The sequence below is a fragment of the Cyprinodon variegatus genome, unplaced genomic scaffold, assembly GCF_000732505.1.
Source record: "Cyprinodon variegatus isolate N-32 unplaced genomic scaffold, C_variegatus-1.0 Scaffold521, whole genome shotgun sequence".
Classification (NCBI taxonomy): Eukaryota; Metazoa; Chordata; class Actinopteri; order Cyprinodontiformes; family Cyprinodontidae; genus Cyprinodon; species Cyprinodon variegatus.
In genome coordinates, this window is record NW_015150974.1 from 380,608 (window position 1) to 399,327 (window position 18,720).

Sequence of the window (18,720 nt, forward strand, 5' to 3'; positions counted from 1 at the left end):
ATGAAATTAAATATCTTATTTGTCTCAGGCTCTTTGCATTCCTCTACATGATGGAGGGTTTCTTATTTTAATGCACTCTTCACACTTCCTCAGATATGACGGTAAGTTGTGAATTTAGACTGTTAATGGGATATTAAACCACTTATTCTATCCCTTTAATCAGGCTTTTTAGTAACTTTTTGTTCTTCTTTTAGATGCTGAGTCTACCTCAGCAGAGGTCATGAATGGCCTCTTTGTGTTTCCTGACTCACGGGTTGTGAGGAGAGGTGATTATAGTCCTTGTTTTACATTTAGATGTAATTGGTTAGTTCTCACCTGTGTATAAATTTAGGAAACTACTTTTATCTACATTTCATAGCTATCATTAGACAAGTTTGAACTCTCTAAGGTTTAGCATACATTTCTTTTAATCTAACATGCCAAACTTTTATATTAATTTCCCTTTCCTTTGATACCCCTGAGTAAAACCTAGGGCAAACAACTGCCCTACCATATTAGTTAATTATCAACATTTTCAACTAAAAGTCTGCTTAAATATAGCTACTCTGTACGTTTCTTTAACGAACATTAATGACCTAACATTATGAAGATTAAAGACCTCAGCAGTCATATCTCTTTACAAAATATACTGTAATATTTCATGCTGCACTGATGATGATTTATTACATCATGTAAAAATTGAGTGGGATGACTGCAGACATACCTAGACCTAAACTTATGAACAAGACAAAGATGAGATTAGTGAGAAAACAGCACACTTTAGAAAAGCTGCCGCTGCAGGCTAGAATTCCACTAGGGCTGGATACCAAGACAACAACAAAATGGTTTAGATGCAAAGCATTATCACTTTACGATGGCTCAGCCCAATCCCAGACCTACATCTATTTAAGAATTAGTGACCTGACTTATAAATTATTATTCTGAATTTTCTCAATACACTTCTAGTTAAAGTATTCAGTAAAAAATGATGGGATGTGTATTCTAGCTCTTAGTCTGCAAAGGCGGTAGATCTATACCCCCTAAAGGTGTGTTCACACCGAACATGAATTTCGCAGCTGGAGCAGAGGATTTTCATGTTATCTTTATGTTGATATCAGATTTTGATTGCCACTAGAGCTCAACGTTTTGGCCAAAATTAAAAATTGTGATTATCTTCGACTTATAGCAATTGCAATGTTGTTTATATTTTCCTTTTTACTAACTAGAAGCTTGTAGAAGTTTTATTAAAACTTGCTTGCTTGTTGCGAGACTGTACTGGAACCTTTGTGTGAAAAGTTTTAATCCTACTCGCATGCGTTAGTCGTAGGGAAATCATATTTAAATGTCGAATAATTCTGGCTTAAACCTGTATATAAATATACTCTTCATCAGATGATATTGTCCCAAAATGTAGAAAATTTCTATTTAAAAAAAAAAACTAATTAAAATCTGTGTATTTTTTTCATTATCTAATGCAGGTCAGTTTATTATACGTCAGCCTGAACACCTAAATTCCGCCAATCATATATCAACGGTCATCTGTCAATCAAATTTTTCTAAATCAAACCAAGCTTCTGACTCCCTGGCGTCGTCTTCCACAACATCTTCGTCCTCACTTTCCTCCTCTAAAAAAAAAATGTATAACGAAGGAGACTCATCCACGACCGCCGACACAAAACTCTCCTCCTCTTGCATGTTTCCACTGTCAATTAGCTTTCCTTGACTGTGTCGTTTCTAAGTCACCAATTTAGTGCTACTTGGTCCCAATGTAATTTCCCATAGGCAACCTACTAGCACTAAGTTGCTACCTGTTTAGCAACAAGGGTAGAAATCGACCACAATCAATCTTGCTTGCAAACCATCTGCCACAACAACCCCACCCTCTTGATAAACGACCAATCAAATTCACTTTATTTACTTGTTTAAAGTCATGCACCACTCGGGAGAATTTCGAAATGCAACGGTTGGAACGGCCGTTTCCCCACGACTTTTAATGGAATGCTAGCTGCAACTCTCTTACTTTTCTGTGTGGCGGCAAACCCACTTTAAGTGTATTACTGCCCCGTAAAAAGCTGCAGTAAAAAAATGTAGTGTATTTCTGTTGTTAAATATAATCTGATACCAAAATTGAGAACCAATGTCATTTGAAAATTGTATTATATTAAATTGTGATTACATTGGAAATGCAATTAATTGCCCAACCCTAATTGTGGCAACTTGAGAAATCTGAAATATTGTTTACATTCGCGATGCAAAATCCAATTGTTGACCAGACGTGGCTGTGAGATACAACGAAGGGGGCGGTGGAGATGAGTTTATTTTTATTAACTGTTTTGGGGGGGGGTTTTTAAACAAAAATTAAAAGATAAGAGGAAAATAATGTTGACAAAGGATGAAGTTGGAATGAGGTTTTAAAGTGTCTTTAAAAAAGTTTTTTTTGTTTTATTTAGCACTAGAAGTACTCGTTTCTTAGTCCCACCTCAAGCACAGACACTGGCTGGCCAATGCCATCTCTCCACTGCCGGCCATCCGGTTCGCCTAACAGTCTTCTTTGATCCTCGGCTGTCCTCCTTCCTTCACCCACTATTAGTCTCTAGAGCACAGGTGTCAAACTGGTTCCAGAAAGGACCGTGTGGCTGCAGGTTTTCTTTCCAACCAAGCAATGGCACACCAGACTTCAGTCATCTCATCAAGGGAGTCCAATCTGAACATGATGACATGAATGGAGTCTGGTGTGCTATTGTTTGGTTGGAAAGAAAACCTGCAGCCACACGGCCCTTTCTGGAACCAGTTTGACACTCCTGCTCTAGACTCTAGCTCCCTGGCCAGCTGTTCTCCGTTGTACCCCTGTCCTACTCATTGCCAGCCATAGCCTCTACCCCACCTCCAGTGTTCTGTCTGCCTGGCAGACTTATCCGACCTACCGCTGTGCTCCTTCAATCCTTTACAGTTGGTCAGCTGTAGGCTTTCCTTGCTGTGGCTGTTCTATTTCAATATTTGTTTCACAGACAAATATTCAGGCCAGCAAAAATGGTCAAATTTTCGCAGGTTTCATATTCGGTGTGAATGCACCTTAAGAGTTAAAGTTGTGATTCCAGGAAATGGTGGTTCTATGGATCAGTGATTGAGGAGGACAATAAATACAAACACACATTGTATTTCAGATTAACTTGGAACCATTTATGCCCTTTCTTTAGATGTACAGTTATACACTTTTTTGGTTTGGTTTACCACAAAAGTCAAGCTAAAATATGCTGATGCTTTTGACCGAACCATGACAAAATAAAAATCATGAGGTATGACTATCTTTAAAAGTAATTTAAAGTTTAGAATGTATATGTTTAAAAAAAAAAGAAAAAAAGAAAAGGGAACTTATGTGAAGATAGCAAATGTGTTGTGCTGACAGCGTATATATCGGGAAACGCTGTATGAGTAAAAGGCAACTTAAGCCCAATTTAATGAATGGACAGGGAGGTGAGCGAGCCACAAGCCAAGCATAAAAATTATTTTGGATTTTCAGATTTTAGTTTTTCCTAAAATTTCTATCCCTATTCCTTATACAGTCAATGGTCCAATCCTACTTCATAAATATTTTGCTGACTTTGATACTTTGTTCTGTAAAAGATCACCAAAGCAAACACTCACTGTACTTTTATTTTTCAATTTTTTTACAGACACAAAATTCCGAGGGAAAAGCACTTCCCTGTCTAATGAGATTCTTGGAGTTCTACCAGTGCTAAGTTACGCTGAGGGCGAAGCTGAGAAGGCATGCTTGGGTCCAAACGACGAACTTTGTGAAGTGTTTGCTCAGCACATGCAGAGCTATGCTACTTTAATAAATCCAGGATTCTCCTTAAGTTCATCGAGACCATCAAGGGAACTGAGTATCTTTCCAGATCAGTACGATGTGGCAGATGCCCACAAACATCTCTATTCATCTCCTGAGTGGAATGACAGGACATGGCAAACCTTCAAGTCTTACTTGAATAAACCAGCCTCCTTTCAACTTCCAATTGCCAAGGTATCAGAAATCTTGGCGTCAGGACAAGAGGAGCGAAGAGAGGATCTTGATGATTGTGTTTACATCTGCCTGTCATCCCCTGAGGCGGTACCAACCAGCCCAGTTAGCATGGAAGCACAAGATCACTTCTCAGATGAGCAATCACAAGATGATATTAAGACATCCATGGATGTTGATTTGCCAAGTACTGAATTACAAGTTGCTCCAACCCAATTTTCTCGGATGTCAGACATTTTGCAAAGTGAAAATGGTACCAAAGACTATATAAAATGTACTTCAGTCACTGAGCAGATGGACAAATCTGACGATCCGAAAGCACAAGACCCACTTAGTCCATCGACAACAGAGGATCTCCCTGCTGAGCTCATCGTCAGCTTAACTTCAGCGGAACCAAGTGTCCCCGACAAAGACTCAGAAGCCAAGCATACAGACTTTCATTTTTCTGGTCTTTCAACCATCACCAAATTACAAACAGCTGAGGTAAACTCTGCCATTGAGGAGTCTGACAAAACAAAAAACTGTTTGGATTTATCTATGGTCACCAAGCACCAAACGAGTACAAAACGAAGGAGAAGGCGAAGAAGACGTGGCCTAACAAAGAAAAAGGTTCATAAAACTTCTGTCAAGACTGAGAGTTTAAATACTGTTGTATCCTCAGTTGAGGTTGAGCATTTAAACCACAAGACAGAGGAGCAAAATGAACAATTAAATCTACCGCAGTTAAGTCCTACAAAACCTAAATGGAAAAGACCTTACAAGAGGAAGCGTGTATTTGGGACACTATCATCAAAAAATAAGAAACTGAAGTCTGCTAAAGTTCAGTCAGCCAAAGATGCAAAGAAGATTTTAGATGCTGGACCGGAGAGTTTGAAAAGCCCAATTATTCTGGGACTTCAGGCTTTACCTCTAAGAAAGAAAACAGTTCGTTGGGACATTAAACCTGTCACCAGTGAATGTGGAAGGATTTTGCATCCTTTTGGCTCTGTAGATTTTGTCAATCAGATGAAATCAATGCAGTGTGCAGCAAAAGACAAGTGCCTTGACAAGTTGTCAAATGACATCCCTGTGATGGTTCCTGACTCGGCTGTAATGAATAAACAACTTGGCACAGCTTCACTGATGGCGACTGACATTTCAACACCAACAAGTGATGATGGTGGTCAGATACCTTTGCCCCCTACCACGTGTACCGCTTCTCCAAGAAATGCTGACACAAATAGTCTTTCATCTACAACGGTTGAGTCCAAACTGCCTGGAAACATTTCTCCAACCAAGATTTTTGCAAAAGGGGACCTATTACTAAGTAAACTAAAGTCAGTTCTCTCAAGTCGAAAGAGAGAGCTAGGTCTTATCAGGGAGCGACAAAAGACAGAATGTGTAGACCAAGAAAGCGAGCCTTGTTTGAAGAAAACCAAAGTGGACTCTGACAAAGAGACAATTGAGGATAATATAACTCCCCAAAGTGACAGTGTTTCCAAAATGGCATCCGTTGATCCTGGATTTGCATATTACTTAGGCTTGACCCCTAAAGAGAATGTAAAAAATGAGAAAGCAGAACATACCTTCTTAGAAAAACAGCAACAAATAATTCAAAAGCCCCCCTCATTTATTCCAACGAGGGGTAGAATAAAGACTCTGAAAAGACTTCAGGGCATCTCTGCGGAAACTGTTAAAAAGAAATGTAAGTCATATCTTTGAATTAATTAGAATTTGTAATATCTTGTGCTGTGAATATCTCTGACGTTGACCTTTCCTTGGCCCTGTCACCTCTCCTTAGCATGCTATTTCTATTCTTTACTATCTGTATTTACTTGAAAATTGTGTGTTTTCTTGCTAAAGCAGCATTTTTGCCTGTTTTGTCAAACTGTTTAAGCATGCCATGATTGAACAAGTAAACTTTGTCCCTTGTGAAACAAAGGAGTTACATGTTGGTGACAAATTACTCATTGTAATACAGAGGTGTATTTCATGTGCTTTCAATGTGCTACTTTATATCTTCATGCATTTTTCTCTTTTTCTTCTCTATTTTGTCTTCACAGGGTGGTTGCATTTTCAAACTCCAGCTTCTTTTACAAGTGAAAAAAAAATCAATGACTGTACTAGTGATAATACTGTCAGGAAGACTGTTAAGGAAAAAATGAAAAGTGATTGCACATCTACAGATGCTTTGAACTTACTTGCTGACTTGGCACTCAGTAATGACAAAATCCTTCCTCAACCAAATCAAGCACTTGAAAGTCCTCCCAAAGAGAGTATGAAGATATCTGACCTTTCAGAAGGTCTTTCCAGTGCTGGTCAAGAGTCAGTTCTTCACTCTTTGCTTAGAAATCCTGCTGCTAGAACAACTCCACCTCTTGAGTCTCCCACAACATGCTCCCTTGTGGCAGACAATGAACTGGTTGCTTTAATATCTTTAGATCATGCTTACTCACTCCCCCCATCTTCCTCTCTACTGTTGGATTTGCCAGGTACACCCTTCCAGGTACCACCCTTAAGTGGTTCAACGAGACTTCTAAACCATCACCACACAAAGTATGGCGATGGACTTAAAACACTACACGTCCCTGTCAATATGGAGGACACAGGTGAAAACATCAAGACCTCTGAATACCTGTCGAAGCAGAAGGAAAGGTTCAAAACCTCACGAACCTTTGTAATGAAGGAGAATACTATACAAGTCACCAGAAAATGGCAAGAAAACTACAACTTCAATCTAGACAGCAGGTTTACCAGTGACCCGAAGGATAAAGCAGTCATCAGAGCTTTGCATGGGTATGTACATTTTCATGTTAGTTTTTTATTTATATATATATATATATATAATATGATCGTGTGTATGAATATATCGGTGTGTTTTTTGTTTTTTTTTTATAGGCCATGGGATTTCTTCATCCAAGACACTACTGAAGAGGTGCGACTCATCTTCCACATGTGGATAGGCCTGTTTTACAGCCGGTCAACAGAACGGTTCTTTCAAGTTGATCCAAGTTTTATGCCACCATGTTCAGAGAAGAGTGGGCCACTCAAAATAACAAGTGGAACTTCATTAGGCCAAACTCAGCCGGAGCCTGAGATCAATTCAATTGCAACTCTAGCAGAAACTCCAAACCAGGGAGTTTCAGAAATGCTGGACTTAAGCAAACCCGAGAGCAGTGACTCAGTAACGGAATCTGAAATTTTGGATTTGTCGGTGAAAAAACTTGAAGCCAAACCTGTTCCATGGAGCAATCTACAGCCAGCAGCAGACCAACAGGAGAAGGAAACAATTCAGGTTGTGTTCTTTTTCCATACAAAGCAATAAACTGATTAAAAAAAATTATAAAAAGAAATTATTCAGTATATTTGCCGTTTCATAACCCTTTAATTAAATTAACATTTAATTATATTACTATATAATGTTATTAGCGTCTGTATTAATGTTTTTGGTGTTCATTAATTATTAAACTGGTAGGTTTATCATTCAATATAGCAAAATTACATCGTAGTCTTTAGAAATTAAAGGTGTAGTGGAGGAGGCTCTTTTTCCGGGTGAATCCTCAAAATAAGTGGTCCTCCTAATTGTCAATCATTCTGGTGACATGTTTATGTAAGGTTGTCCTACAGTAGTAGCAATTCAAAATTTCCCCGCTTTCATTGATGGGCCCTTGGCTGGTCCCCTACAATTCCTTTTTATACATCAATATTTTTTTCTTAAATATTCTGTCATGATTTGTGGACATTAAGATATAAAGACAAGCATCATCTCCTGGTCAGACCCTGTAATTAAGTGAAAGGGAGTCGGAGTAAATAAAATATGCAACAGGTGGGTCTCTCCAGTGGCTGGAAGTTGGTGGGAAGTGGGCTGCCATTCTCCTGGCGTTTGAGTGGGAAGTGGCCATTTTGAATACCTGCTACTGTACGCGCATGTCCCCCAGGTGGTGAGCCTGACATAGTTGAAAAATTGCAAAACCTCTTTTGGAAAGTAAGCTTGTGTGAGCGATGCAAATGGCAACCTTTAAACAGAACATGCACAAGGAAAAACGGGCTTGTGCATGCTCTCGCACGCGTTTAATAGGCGTTCCCTCTCAGGAACAGGGTTGTACAGTCACAGGAGCTCCAGTGACTGCATGTAATGATGCATTCAGTTTGTACTTGAATTTTCTACCACCAACTAGGACATTAAAACTGGAGCAGCCTTGAAAGTGTAAGTCTAAACACTAGATAATACAATACATTAGTTGTGATTATCTGTGCTTTCTATATTAACACATTGTACTCTAAATTTCATGAGTTTTAAGAGAACTAATTGTTTATTGGAATGTTGTCAGCTGTACCAATTATTTTCTTGTATAACTAATGCATTTTTTTAAGGCTGACATTTATCACTAAAAAAACGCTAGATTTCTAAATCTAATTTGACCTTTTCCACTTTCTTTTACAGTTGAACAAAGTGATGCCACTTGTTGGTGAAATTTCCGGTGATAAAAAGAATGTAGAAATGAAATGTGAGGCAACTGAAACTCAGGAAAAGTCATTACTTTCTGATCATGATAAAAAACCTAAGAGTGACGAGACATTTGTCTCTCTTGAGCCTGAACCTGACAGAGCTACATTTGGAATTGGACCTGTGTCTTATGAATCTAATAAAGATGTCGTCTCTGAAAAAAATGGCATTGAAAATCGAGAGGCTACAGTAAAGTGCTTACACAAGGAAGATGAACTGTGCTCACCCACACCCGCTTTAGACAAGAAGGAGAACTCCAACACAGGAGACAGCAATGTGATGGGTACAGATGTATGTGCTGATGTGAAACTAAAGGCTAAGGAATCCTGCCAAAAGGGGAACTATCCATGCCAAGATGGCAATGAAACTCCTCTAGACATGATAAACACATGTGATACAAATGTGAACGAAGAATTGGATACTGTCTGTAATGGAGATGTAAAAGAGAAGCAGTCAAGTGAGCAAAGTTTAGAAAAGGCTGACAGTCTTGGAGAAAATATGGATTTTTGTACTAAGCTTACAACAGAAGAGTTGGATAATGAAGATAAGTGTTTAAGAAAAGATGGAGATAATGAAGAGGAAAGCTGCTCTTCTGCAGCAGACATTGACAGAGATTTGAGAAATCCACTGTTACCCAAGCTGTGTGATGGTTTTATACAGCAAGGTTACATTTCAGAGATTAGCCGGATACAAATGGATGAACGGCTGCCATCGTCTGACAGCACAGGAGAGGCTCCCTTGAGTGGAAATCCCACAGTTTTGGAAGATGAAAGTCCCACTTTAGACACTCCATCAGAGCCTGCCCCTAAATTTCAAGACACTACGTTACAGGATATAAGCAAAAGAGACTGTCAGAAGCTGGTGTTGCCCATTTCTAATGAGAGCAGCTTATCATTCAAAGACTCCTTCACAATTCCATGTCTTCCTCAGGAAAAGGATGGGATTGAATCCAAAAACAAAGCATCAGACTTGAATTCTTGTACATCTAGTAATGAATGTAAAAGTCAGGAATCTAATTTGGCATGCAAAGAGGGAAACATCAGCAATGCTTTGCTAGAACTACAGGTGTCCCAATCAAAACCTGAAATTAAAGATGTGTCTAAGGTGGATGGAGAACAAACTGAAAACACATATTCAATTGAGGAAACAAATGATCTTAGCAAAAGTCTAAATCTATGCATCACAAAAGATGGGGCCGGACTGAATGTATCACCACAAGATGTGGTAGAGGAAATTGAGGACCAGGAGCCAATACCCCTCATCAGTACAGTTAGTATTTCTGCTGCTGACATGAATGGGTTCTACAGGAGATCTCCAACTCCCACTATAGATGAAAACCCTCATGAAATTGGCTTTTTTTCAAATCCAAGCAGTAGCACTGGTGTTACCAGTGATGGTGAAGACAACCATAATATTATTGGAAACTCAAAATCCTCTATGGAAGAGATGGCTTTAGAGGAGAAACTCCAAGCATCTGCAGGTGACACTAATCCAAAAACTAGTGCACATCTTAGTTCCGATGTCAAAAAAAGAACATTACGAGTTTTGAAAAGTATAAACGAGTTCCTTTCTACCTCAAACCATGTCAACAGCAAAAAATCTGTTGCCCCTTCCTTGGGATCAAGGAACAAGCAAATAAAGGACAAAAAGACAAAGTTAGGATCAACCTGTATCTTGCAAACACAGACCAAAAAACAATCTGATCTCCACAAGACTTTTGTAAAAAGTAAATCTAAAGATGTTCCTGGTTTAAAACGACCGCAGTTGAAAAAACATTTTTCAACTTCTTCAGATCGTTTTAAAATTGCTGACGAGAAAACACAGATAGGCCCAGATTTTCATCTTGAAAAAGCCTCTATCTCTAAAGGTTTGCGAAAAGAGAAAATGAAATCACAATCCAATTCAAGTAGTAGTAGTAAGCATCCTGCCATTGCAGTAAAACCAGCTAAAAATGAGGAACATCTGCAACATTGGCTCTCTAAAGGCATGAATATTAAAACTACCTCCCAGAGTAAACAGGCTAGTGATTGTGTAACCACATACCTCTTAGCACCCTCTATGATTTTAATGGAAACAGAAACTTTTAAACAAAATTTAGATGGAGTTGTTAGTAAAAGTGTTCATGAGTCGTATTCCAAAACCACTTGGTTAGAAAATAGTTCTTGCAGTAAATCTAACATAGATGGTACATTTGCCCCATTAGATCCTCATCACCACAGCAGAACCTTTTCAAAGCTCCACCCAATTTCATCTCCATCAGATGTACTGTGCAATAAATCTGGAAAAACTCTAACCCAAGGACTAGGGAATGGACACATCGTAAATGGGACAGGTGAGGATGTAATCGAACTTGTTAATCGAGGAGAAAGCTCAAACAAGCCGTTAACTCGTGACAAAAATGATGCACTAAGTGAGGATGATCACAGTTCTCTAACGTCAGTCCAGTGTACAATCTTTAATAGTGGTGAGAAGGGTGCTTCCTCTTTTATAGAGCAGATTTCTCAAAGGTGTCTTCAAAATGATCTCACTCAAGCATCAATGGAACAAGAGTGCCTCATCTATTCTGAACAAATGAAAAATCTTATTAAGAATAAAAAAGAGACCCTTTGCCAGTTGGATACTAATAACACTTCAACGTCTTGTACCAGCCCCTTAACTGTCAGTTTTTCCAACCTTGAGGAACTTGATGATTCAATGGAGGATTTGGACACCCCTTTCGTTAAACAAAAAATAAAAGTAGATATATCTGACACTAAGAACCGGAGAGCTTCCAAGGAGGAAGGAAAGGCAGTCTGTTCTCCATCCCGTGAATTAAGTAACCCAATGGAGCATGTTGGGGTTTCTACCATGACTGCTGAATGTGCTAGACTGTATGAAGCAAAGATGCAAGATGTTTGCTCAGCCAAAAAGGTCCCACTGAGACTTAAAAGCAAAAAAGGTCATCAAGGGGACACAAGAACTGACTCAAGTAACCATTTTGACTTCTGTGATCAAATGAAGAGAGATTTGGATGACACCTTCCGAAGTAATCTGAATGCGGTTGTGAAGAAATCCTGTAAAACAAAGTATAGATTCTACATATTGGTCACCTCTGATGACGTCTTCTTTGAAGAAACAAGGGTAAGTTACATTTTAATTCGCTTTGTTTGCATGGTTTTTGTGAGGGCACAGTCTTTAAAAAGGTATAACACTGTATAAATTGTGTTCAGTAAGCAACCATATATCATCTTGAAAATCTGTGATGTGTGATACTCATAGCAGTTTAGTTCCCTGTAGATTTGATGGATTTTCTTGACCTGATTCCCAGATGGGGCATCTTGCTTTTTGGAGTTTGAATATCACTTTGCTACCTGCGACAGACCCTTGCTCGCTTCATAGTTCGAAAGAAAACTAATAGCACCAGTGACCGTAGGGGTACTTAGTATGGCACTATGAACACCACTACTGCTGGTGTAGTGGATAAACATAAGCCTTTGACCTATGTTTACTCACAGTAATGGGTCTGTAACACGAACCAAGCTCAACGTACCCAGGGATATTTCCAGCCTATCCAGCTCAACCTATCCGCAGCAATTGCAATGGCCAAATGGCTTGCCAAAGGATTGCTGACTATATAAATACTGAAGTTTCACATCAGTGACATTTCACAAAGCCATTACTCTTAATCACTGTACTGCATATTAATTGCATTTATGGCAGTTAGTCCCATCCTCCAAATGTAACCCCTATGGAATGAAGAGGACTCGGGATTACAAATAATCAGAAAAACACAAAAATGTAACTGTGTCAGAACCTAACAGGGGCAAATGGCAAAAAAGATCTACTCTTTTAAAAAGTGAAAGTGCTCAAACACCATGCATTTCTGAATGTACAGAAATACATCTTCCCTATTTAAATTAAACTTCCTGTGATGACTAGGCTTTTTGTTTCACTCTCATACAGACTCTCTGCTCTACCAGACAGAAAGGGAAATGCTTGATCTATATTCAATTCAATTCAGTGTATATAGCGCCAAATTCACAACACAAGTCATCTCAAGGCACTTTACAGTTCAACCAGATCATACAGTCAAATTGATTCAAAATTTATTCTGAATATTCTATTTCACAGTTAAATTATAGGCATGGCTGTATGGCAGGTGGGATGCAACCACCATGCCCAGATGCAACTCAGCTTATGGTGTAGGTCTGCCTGGCTTCCTGTCCTGACCCCGATGTAGCCTGTGCCTGCAGCTGGGTGAGGGGACGCTCAGGGGGTGTCTAGGCCTGCCTTGGACTGCTTGTCCTGCAGCCATGGGTATAAGAGGTCTAAACTGATGTGGGGGCCTGGAATGGCTGTGACTGGCTAGGGCCGTGATAGGCTCTTCGGCGGGATGGCTACCTGCTCAAGGGTCCTTTGGCCAGTGCTGTTGGGGGAATATACCTAGGCTACAATGCTTCTCTCCTCCCTTTGTTGGCACCCAGTTCCATCCACCGAAACCCAGATCCAGCTGCCTGCCCTTTACCCACAATGAGTGGTCTGGGTATCTCCTCCTGGGTCTTTGGGCCTGATCCCCCTAGCGAGATTGGCCTCTAGACCCGGGAGGATACTCTAAGAATATGTTTAGTGTCCGATGAGAGGTGTCTGTGTCTGATCAGGAACATTGACTCATTTCTGGTGGCTGCTGGGCCGGTTCTAGGCCTCCTGGCCTAGTGGTGTCCACACTATGGGATTTTTATAGGATCAATCCTGAAAGCTATCCTGGCCTGGAGCAGGTGTGCAATTCAGATTTCATTACCATGGTAACTTTCCTTGGGTAAGAATCTATCCAGCTTTCTGTTGTCGGAAAGTTTGGGTTAAACCTGAAGTTGCCTTGCTAAGCTTGTAATCCGGCTTTGTGAAACAGGCCTACGCATGTGTACCAATATTCTAAATTCTCAGTAAAAGTATGGCCTCAGGCTAGGGCTGTTTGAGTGATTCTACAGAGAGCTGTTAAGACATTAAGCCACACCCAACAAATATTTGCATGGATTTCTATGTTAATAGCTGGTTTGAGTTAGTACACTGCAACTCTAATATGGCTCAGATCCTGTGTTTGTGTTGCTGACCCTGTGTGAACAGAATTTGGGTTGAAACTTAACACGACAAGATTTTTTGGCGATAAGTCCAAATTTGAAGTTTGGCCGAGGCCACATGATTGATGCAGAAAAAACTCATTTGATAACTGTTGATTCCCAGATCTATTAAGTCTATGCATAGTCAATATAAAGCCTGTAACTTTGAAGCTTAGGAGGAGTTTCCTGAAATATGACATAAGTGAAATACTGCCAAGTGGTGGCTTTGATTCAACACTGTTAACTTCCTGAGGTCATAGTCATTTCAAAAAAGTAAAAAAAAAAACAATCCACTGGACTTGGTTTCCAAGTTTAAAGACGTTTGCTTCCCATCCAAGAAGCTTTTTCAATTCAAAATGTCAGAATTAGCTTTGAGTTCGAAGCTTTATATAGTAGCCCAAAAACTTGTTTTGGCTTAGAAAACATGCCAATTGAATCAGAAGAACGGGTCCGCCCTTATGCCTCTGAACGCGGGTCGTTAGGTGCAATTGTTGGCTTGACTACCCAGGCGAGATGTTTTTTTGTTTTTTTTGTCCCCTGGATGGGGGTCGGGGGTTGAAATGATAGCGGGTAGGAATCAACTCTATCCCTGCCTTGTAGGTTTTTGAGAGCTGAAACTTGAGTCCACCCCCACAGTTTAAGGTTGGTTTTTCTGTCTTAACATAAATGGCTTCCATAACACCCCTTTCAAAACACCTGTATTCTTTGCCTGAAATGTGAACAATCTGGTCCTCGAATGTCACTTGTCCTTAATGTGCAAGTGAACAGCAGAGTCATGTCGGGAGCTGGGAGCTCTTTTAGGCTAAACACAGAAGTAATAATAGGCCTTTGCAGCTGTTTCGCTGCTGGGACCTAATAGACTTAAAATGAAACAAACTATTGTTATTTTGTGTACACGGAGCGTATACAAAATTAAATTTCTCGTGAGGATGGGTGGGGGCAGGTGGGCTCTTCTCCTCTTCTGCAGGAAATACAAGCGCTTCTGTGCCATTTTGACCAGTGAGAAAGTGTACATTGTCCAGGTGAGGTTGTCTGTGATGTGCAACCCCAGGAATTTGGTGCTGCTGACCACCTCTACGGATGAGCTATTAATGAGCAGTGGAGGGTGGTTAGGCCAGTACTTCCTAAAGTCGACAATGATCTCAGTCTTCAAGTTCATGATCAGGCGCTTATCTCTGCACCAGCCCACCAGCTACTCCACTTCCTCTCTGTGGGATGATGATGTTGAAAGCTGAAGTCCAGGAACAACATTTGCACATGGGTGTTCTTCTCCAAGTCTGCTAGGCTTGGGTAAAGAGAGGAGGAGATGGCATCCTCAGCGGAGCGGTTCCGTCGGTAGTTGAACGGGTCGAATGTTGGGGGAGACTGGAGATGATGTGTTCTTTAATCAGCCTTTCGATGCACTTTATCGTGCTGGGAGTCAGTGCAACAGGCCGGTAGCCATTGATTGAGGTGACCTGAGGCTTCTTTGGGACCGGAATGCTGGTGGCAGAGTTAAAGCATGCTGGCACTATGGATTGGAATAGCGAGTTGTTAAAAATCCCCCTGAGGACACCAGTCAGCTGACCTGCACACTCCTTGAACACCCACCCAGGTATGTTATCCGGGCCTGGGGTCTTTCTTGGGTTGACTCTCCTTAGAGTCTCCCACACATGAGCTGTGTAAAGGTTGAGTGCCTCCTCCCCCTGATGCGGAATGGGTTTCTTTGCTGGAGTTCCGTTTAGTGCCTCAAACCTTTGAAAGAAATTGATTAGTTCATTTAGGAAGTCAGAATCAGCTGCACCCACCCAGGGGGGGAGTTGTAGACTGTGATCACCTGTATGCCTTGTCAAATCCTCCTGGTTTTGCAGGCATCGTGAAAAAGATCCTGGATCTTCCTACTGTGGTTTTGCTTCGCTGTTTTGATGGCATGGTATTGGAGTTGGCGGAGTTGGTACTCGCTGTCCTCAGTGCCTCTCTATCACCAGACTTGAAAGCTGAGTTCCGTGCTTTTAGCGGTTTCCGAACTTCCCCCTTTATCCAGAGTCGTTAGTTGGCCTGGGTGGTGATGTTCATTGTGGTGCTAATGTCCTCAATGCATTTGTTGATGTATGCTGCCACAGTCATGGCATACTCGTTAATATTGATCTTGTTGTCATATGTAGCCGCAGCTTTGAACATGTTCCAGTCAGAGCATTTAAAACAGTCCTGGAGGTTCTCCATGCCCCTTTCAGTCCACACTCTGACCTCCTTTACTGTTGGTTTTACCATGATTCACTGGGGCCTGTATGCAGGAATTTGCATGACAGATAAGTGATCTGATGACCCGAGGTGGGGGCGGAGAGAATTCATCTTTAGTGTTTTTTCATTAATATTATTCATACTTTAATTCATTTTTTTGGCCATAAACTCTTAATCCTTTCATCTGTTTGCTATCCTGTAGTTATCCTCCCTTATATTATTTTCCTACAGTCTGTAGTTTTATAGCTGATGAATGTACCAGCATGTAGGAAGTAGTGTCAATTTTTTGTCCTTACAATGAAAAGTGAAAGTCTCAACACAATTTTATATTTTAGTTTGGAAACTTGTGGTGTTCCAGTATCTGCAATTGTCTGCAGAGAAAAGCTCCTAACACAATGCTGAAAGAAACTTTTGTTTTAGAACCCTTGATTAAATATCTCAATGTGTTGGCTCATTTTAAATGCTCTGAAGTTTAAGATTATGTGAAAACATTTGAAATGCATTAGATATCATCTTAAAGATGTGATGCGATAGTAAAAAAAACATCTTGTATGCGTTTGGAAAGAGAGGAAGGAGTCAGCTGTGGGGTTATCTTTAGGCTTATGGCAGTGATAGTGATGCAATGCATGACTGCAGGGTGTTTTTTTAGCTGAAGCAGAAAAGCAATATCAAAATGGTAGGGAATTAAATGTCATCCAGGTCATAGTCATTCGCTTCCCATCCAGGAAACTTTTTCAATTCAAACCTACAATGCAGCAATTGAATTGATCCCTTCCTGCTATCATAGCACCCCCAACACCTTTACAGGGGAACAGAAGACCTCATCTACTGCGCCAGGCCAACAATTTACCTCCCTTTAACGATTCCCCTTTCAAAGACATAGACAGTTATGGGGCTTTTGTTGGGCTACTGTATAAAGCCTCGAACCCAACTCTATTTCTGACAGTTTTAATTGAAAAAGCTCCCTGGATGGAAAGCAAAACGTCTTCAAACTTAGAAACAAAGTCCAGTAGATTGTTTTTACTTTTTTAGAATTAAGTGTAATGGATATAACACCGGTTATTGGTCATACTAGCAATATTAATAGCACCCAAACATTTTCAACAGTGCATTTGTTTAAAAAAAGGTATATGTTTTGTTAAATTACCCCTTTGTTTGTCTCAAATTAGTGTAAGCTTTGTGCTAGCAATGGCGTTTTTAAGTTTGTTTATTTTATTTTTATGTTTTTCCCCCAAAGGATCAGTTGGAGGCAGAGGGCCACTCTGCTGTTCAGCCATCTGAATTCTTCCTTGAAGACAGTTCTTCCTCACTCCTCATCATCCTCAGGAATGAAGATATTGCAGACCACATTTGTAAGGTAAAGAAAGAACAGGTCAAGCTAATTGATTTTTGGTTAAATAAAGCGTCAGTATTTAATGGCTGATCTCAACCTTTCAGGTACCACATTTGCTCAAGCTGAAGCTGACCCCAGGTGTGCTGTTTGCTGGAATCGACGAACCAGATGATGTCATTAATCTCACCCATCAGGAGCTTTTCACTCGAGCTGGTTTTGTAATGGTTGACAGAGCAGTGCTGGAGCCCCTCAGCATTTGTATGTTCATGTATCTAAATCCTTCTTTTTAGATTTAAATGTCATAGTGCTTCAAGAAGTGGTCCTAAATTTATACATTTTCAAATTTCGGTGAATTTGTAGGCAACATGAAAGAAATCTCAAAAAACCTGCAAGAGCTCAGTAAAACTGGGAAGTGGAAATGGATGCTACACTACAGAGACAGCCGTCGCCTGAAAGAAAATGCAAGGTTGGTTTTGTTGTGCCATTCTGCTTACCAGAAGATTATGAATATATTAAATAACTAGAACTGGAAGTTGGTAAATTAATAGGTATAAAAAAAACTAGTTATTTATTATCAGTTGAATGATTATAACTCTAATTTGCTTACTGACCAGGGTTTTATTCCCTTTCCTAAAAGGTTTAGACTCCTGAATCCGGCTGTTAAAAGTCCAGTTGTCTTTCACCAATTTAGTCATTTAGGCTATGGCTCTTAGCAACGTTATTAATCACCAACCAAATAAATTAGTCTCCGTTCATTCGGATGCTACTGAAAGAAGAGTGAATCCAGCCTGAGTGGTAAATCGTTTACTGGGTAAAATTAACACAAAAGACCACAGGTTAAAAATACAAAGGTACCTTTATTAGCTACAGTCACACAGTATTATATCTAATAACTAAGCAAACACTAAACACTACTGAAAATAAGCAAAATTAAAGAAATAAAAGGGGAAGGGGGGGTTAAGAGTCTGTTCAAAGTCTGTGATGTTTGAAATTTAAGGCTTTATGCATTTGAAAGTGTCCTGTATAGTAGCAGCAGATAATATGTAAATAAACCCTGACACAGATGTTAACTGCAGTCAAAACAGTGAAGTTTTATTCAGTTTATGGTGAAAAATGAATAATGACTCCGGAATGCATTAAACTATGATGAGGCTGAAAGACCCGTTAGCTTAGCTGGCACCCAGGGGTTCTGGTTCTGGTCGGGTCCAACTAAAACAAAAAGAGGGTTGCCTCACAATGTAGCAGTTAGCTTCAGCCGCACGTGACTTGTTCGGTCTGTAGTGAGCATTAGCATTAAGTTAAACCTTTAACCATCAGCAGTTCAATCAGAAAGCTTATTTCAAATAAAAAACCTATACCATTTTCTATTCTACCTATAGTTCACCCAAGCAGAGTACTTATTAAGCATCAGATGTGAAGGAGGGGGAAGGATGCAGTTACTGTTTTTGGTTCAGTGGAGGGAAGGCCTTCGGCTCAATCCAGTTCTCTGCAGGCCTGTCTTCGGTCCAGTCCATTCGTCCCACATCAAGAGATTTAGATCAATCTGATGCTACAATAAGAGGCTTTTTGCAAGGGGGTTTATTTTATATCT

The 18,720-nt window shown here is 40.1% G+C and overlaps 1 protein-coding gene across 2 annotated transcripts in view; it reads left to right on the forward strand.

Moving 5' to 3' along the window:
* Positions 1 to 18,720, forward strand: part of fam208b (family with sequence similarity 208 member B) — a 43,455-nt gene that overhangs the window by 8,173 nt on the left and 16,562 nt on the right. Inside the window, exons 12-20 of one of the 2 annotated variants that reach the window (XM_015391013.1) lie at positions 29 to 101; positions 195 to 266; positions 3,654 to 5,681; positions 6,040 to 6,772; positions 6,875 to 7,271; positions 8,421 to 11,603; positions 17,034 to 17,153; positions 17,234 to 17,387; positions 17,490 to 17,595. In XM_015391013.1, coding sequence (XP_015246499.1) covers positions 29 to 101; positions 195 to 266; positions 3,654 to 5,681; positions 6,040 to 6,772; positions 6,875 to 7,271; positions 8,421 to 11,603; positions 17,034 to 17,153; positions 17,234 to 17,387; positions 17,490 to 17,595 — 6,866 coding nt within the window. The remainder of the gene's footprint in view (positions 1 to 28; positions 102 to 194; positions 267 to 3,653; positions 5,682 to 6,039; positions 6,773 to 6,874; positions 7,272 to 8,420; positions 11,604 to 17,033; positions 17,154 to 17,233; positions 17,388 to 17,489; positions 17,596 to 18,720) is intronic. The other variant, XM_015391014.1, reaches the window with a different exon arrangement.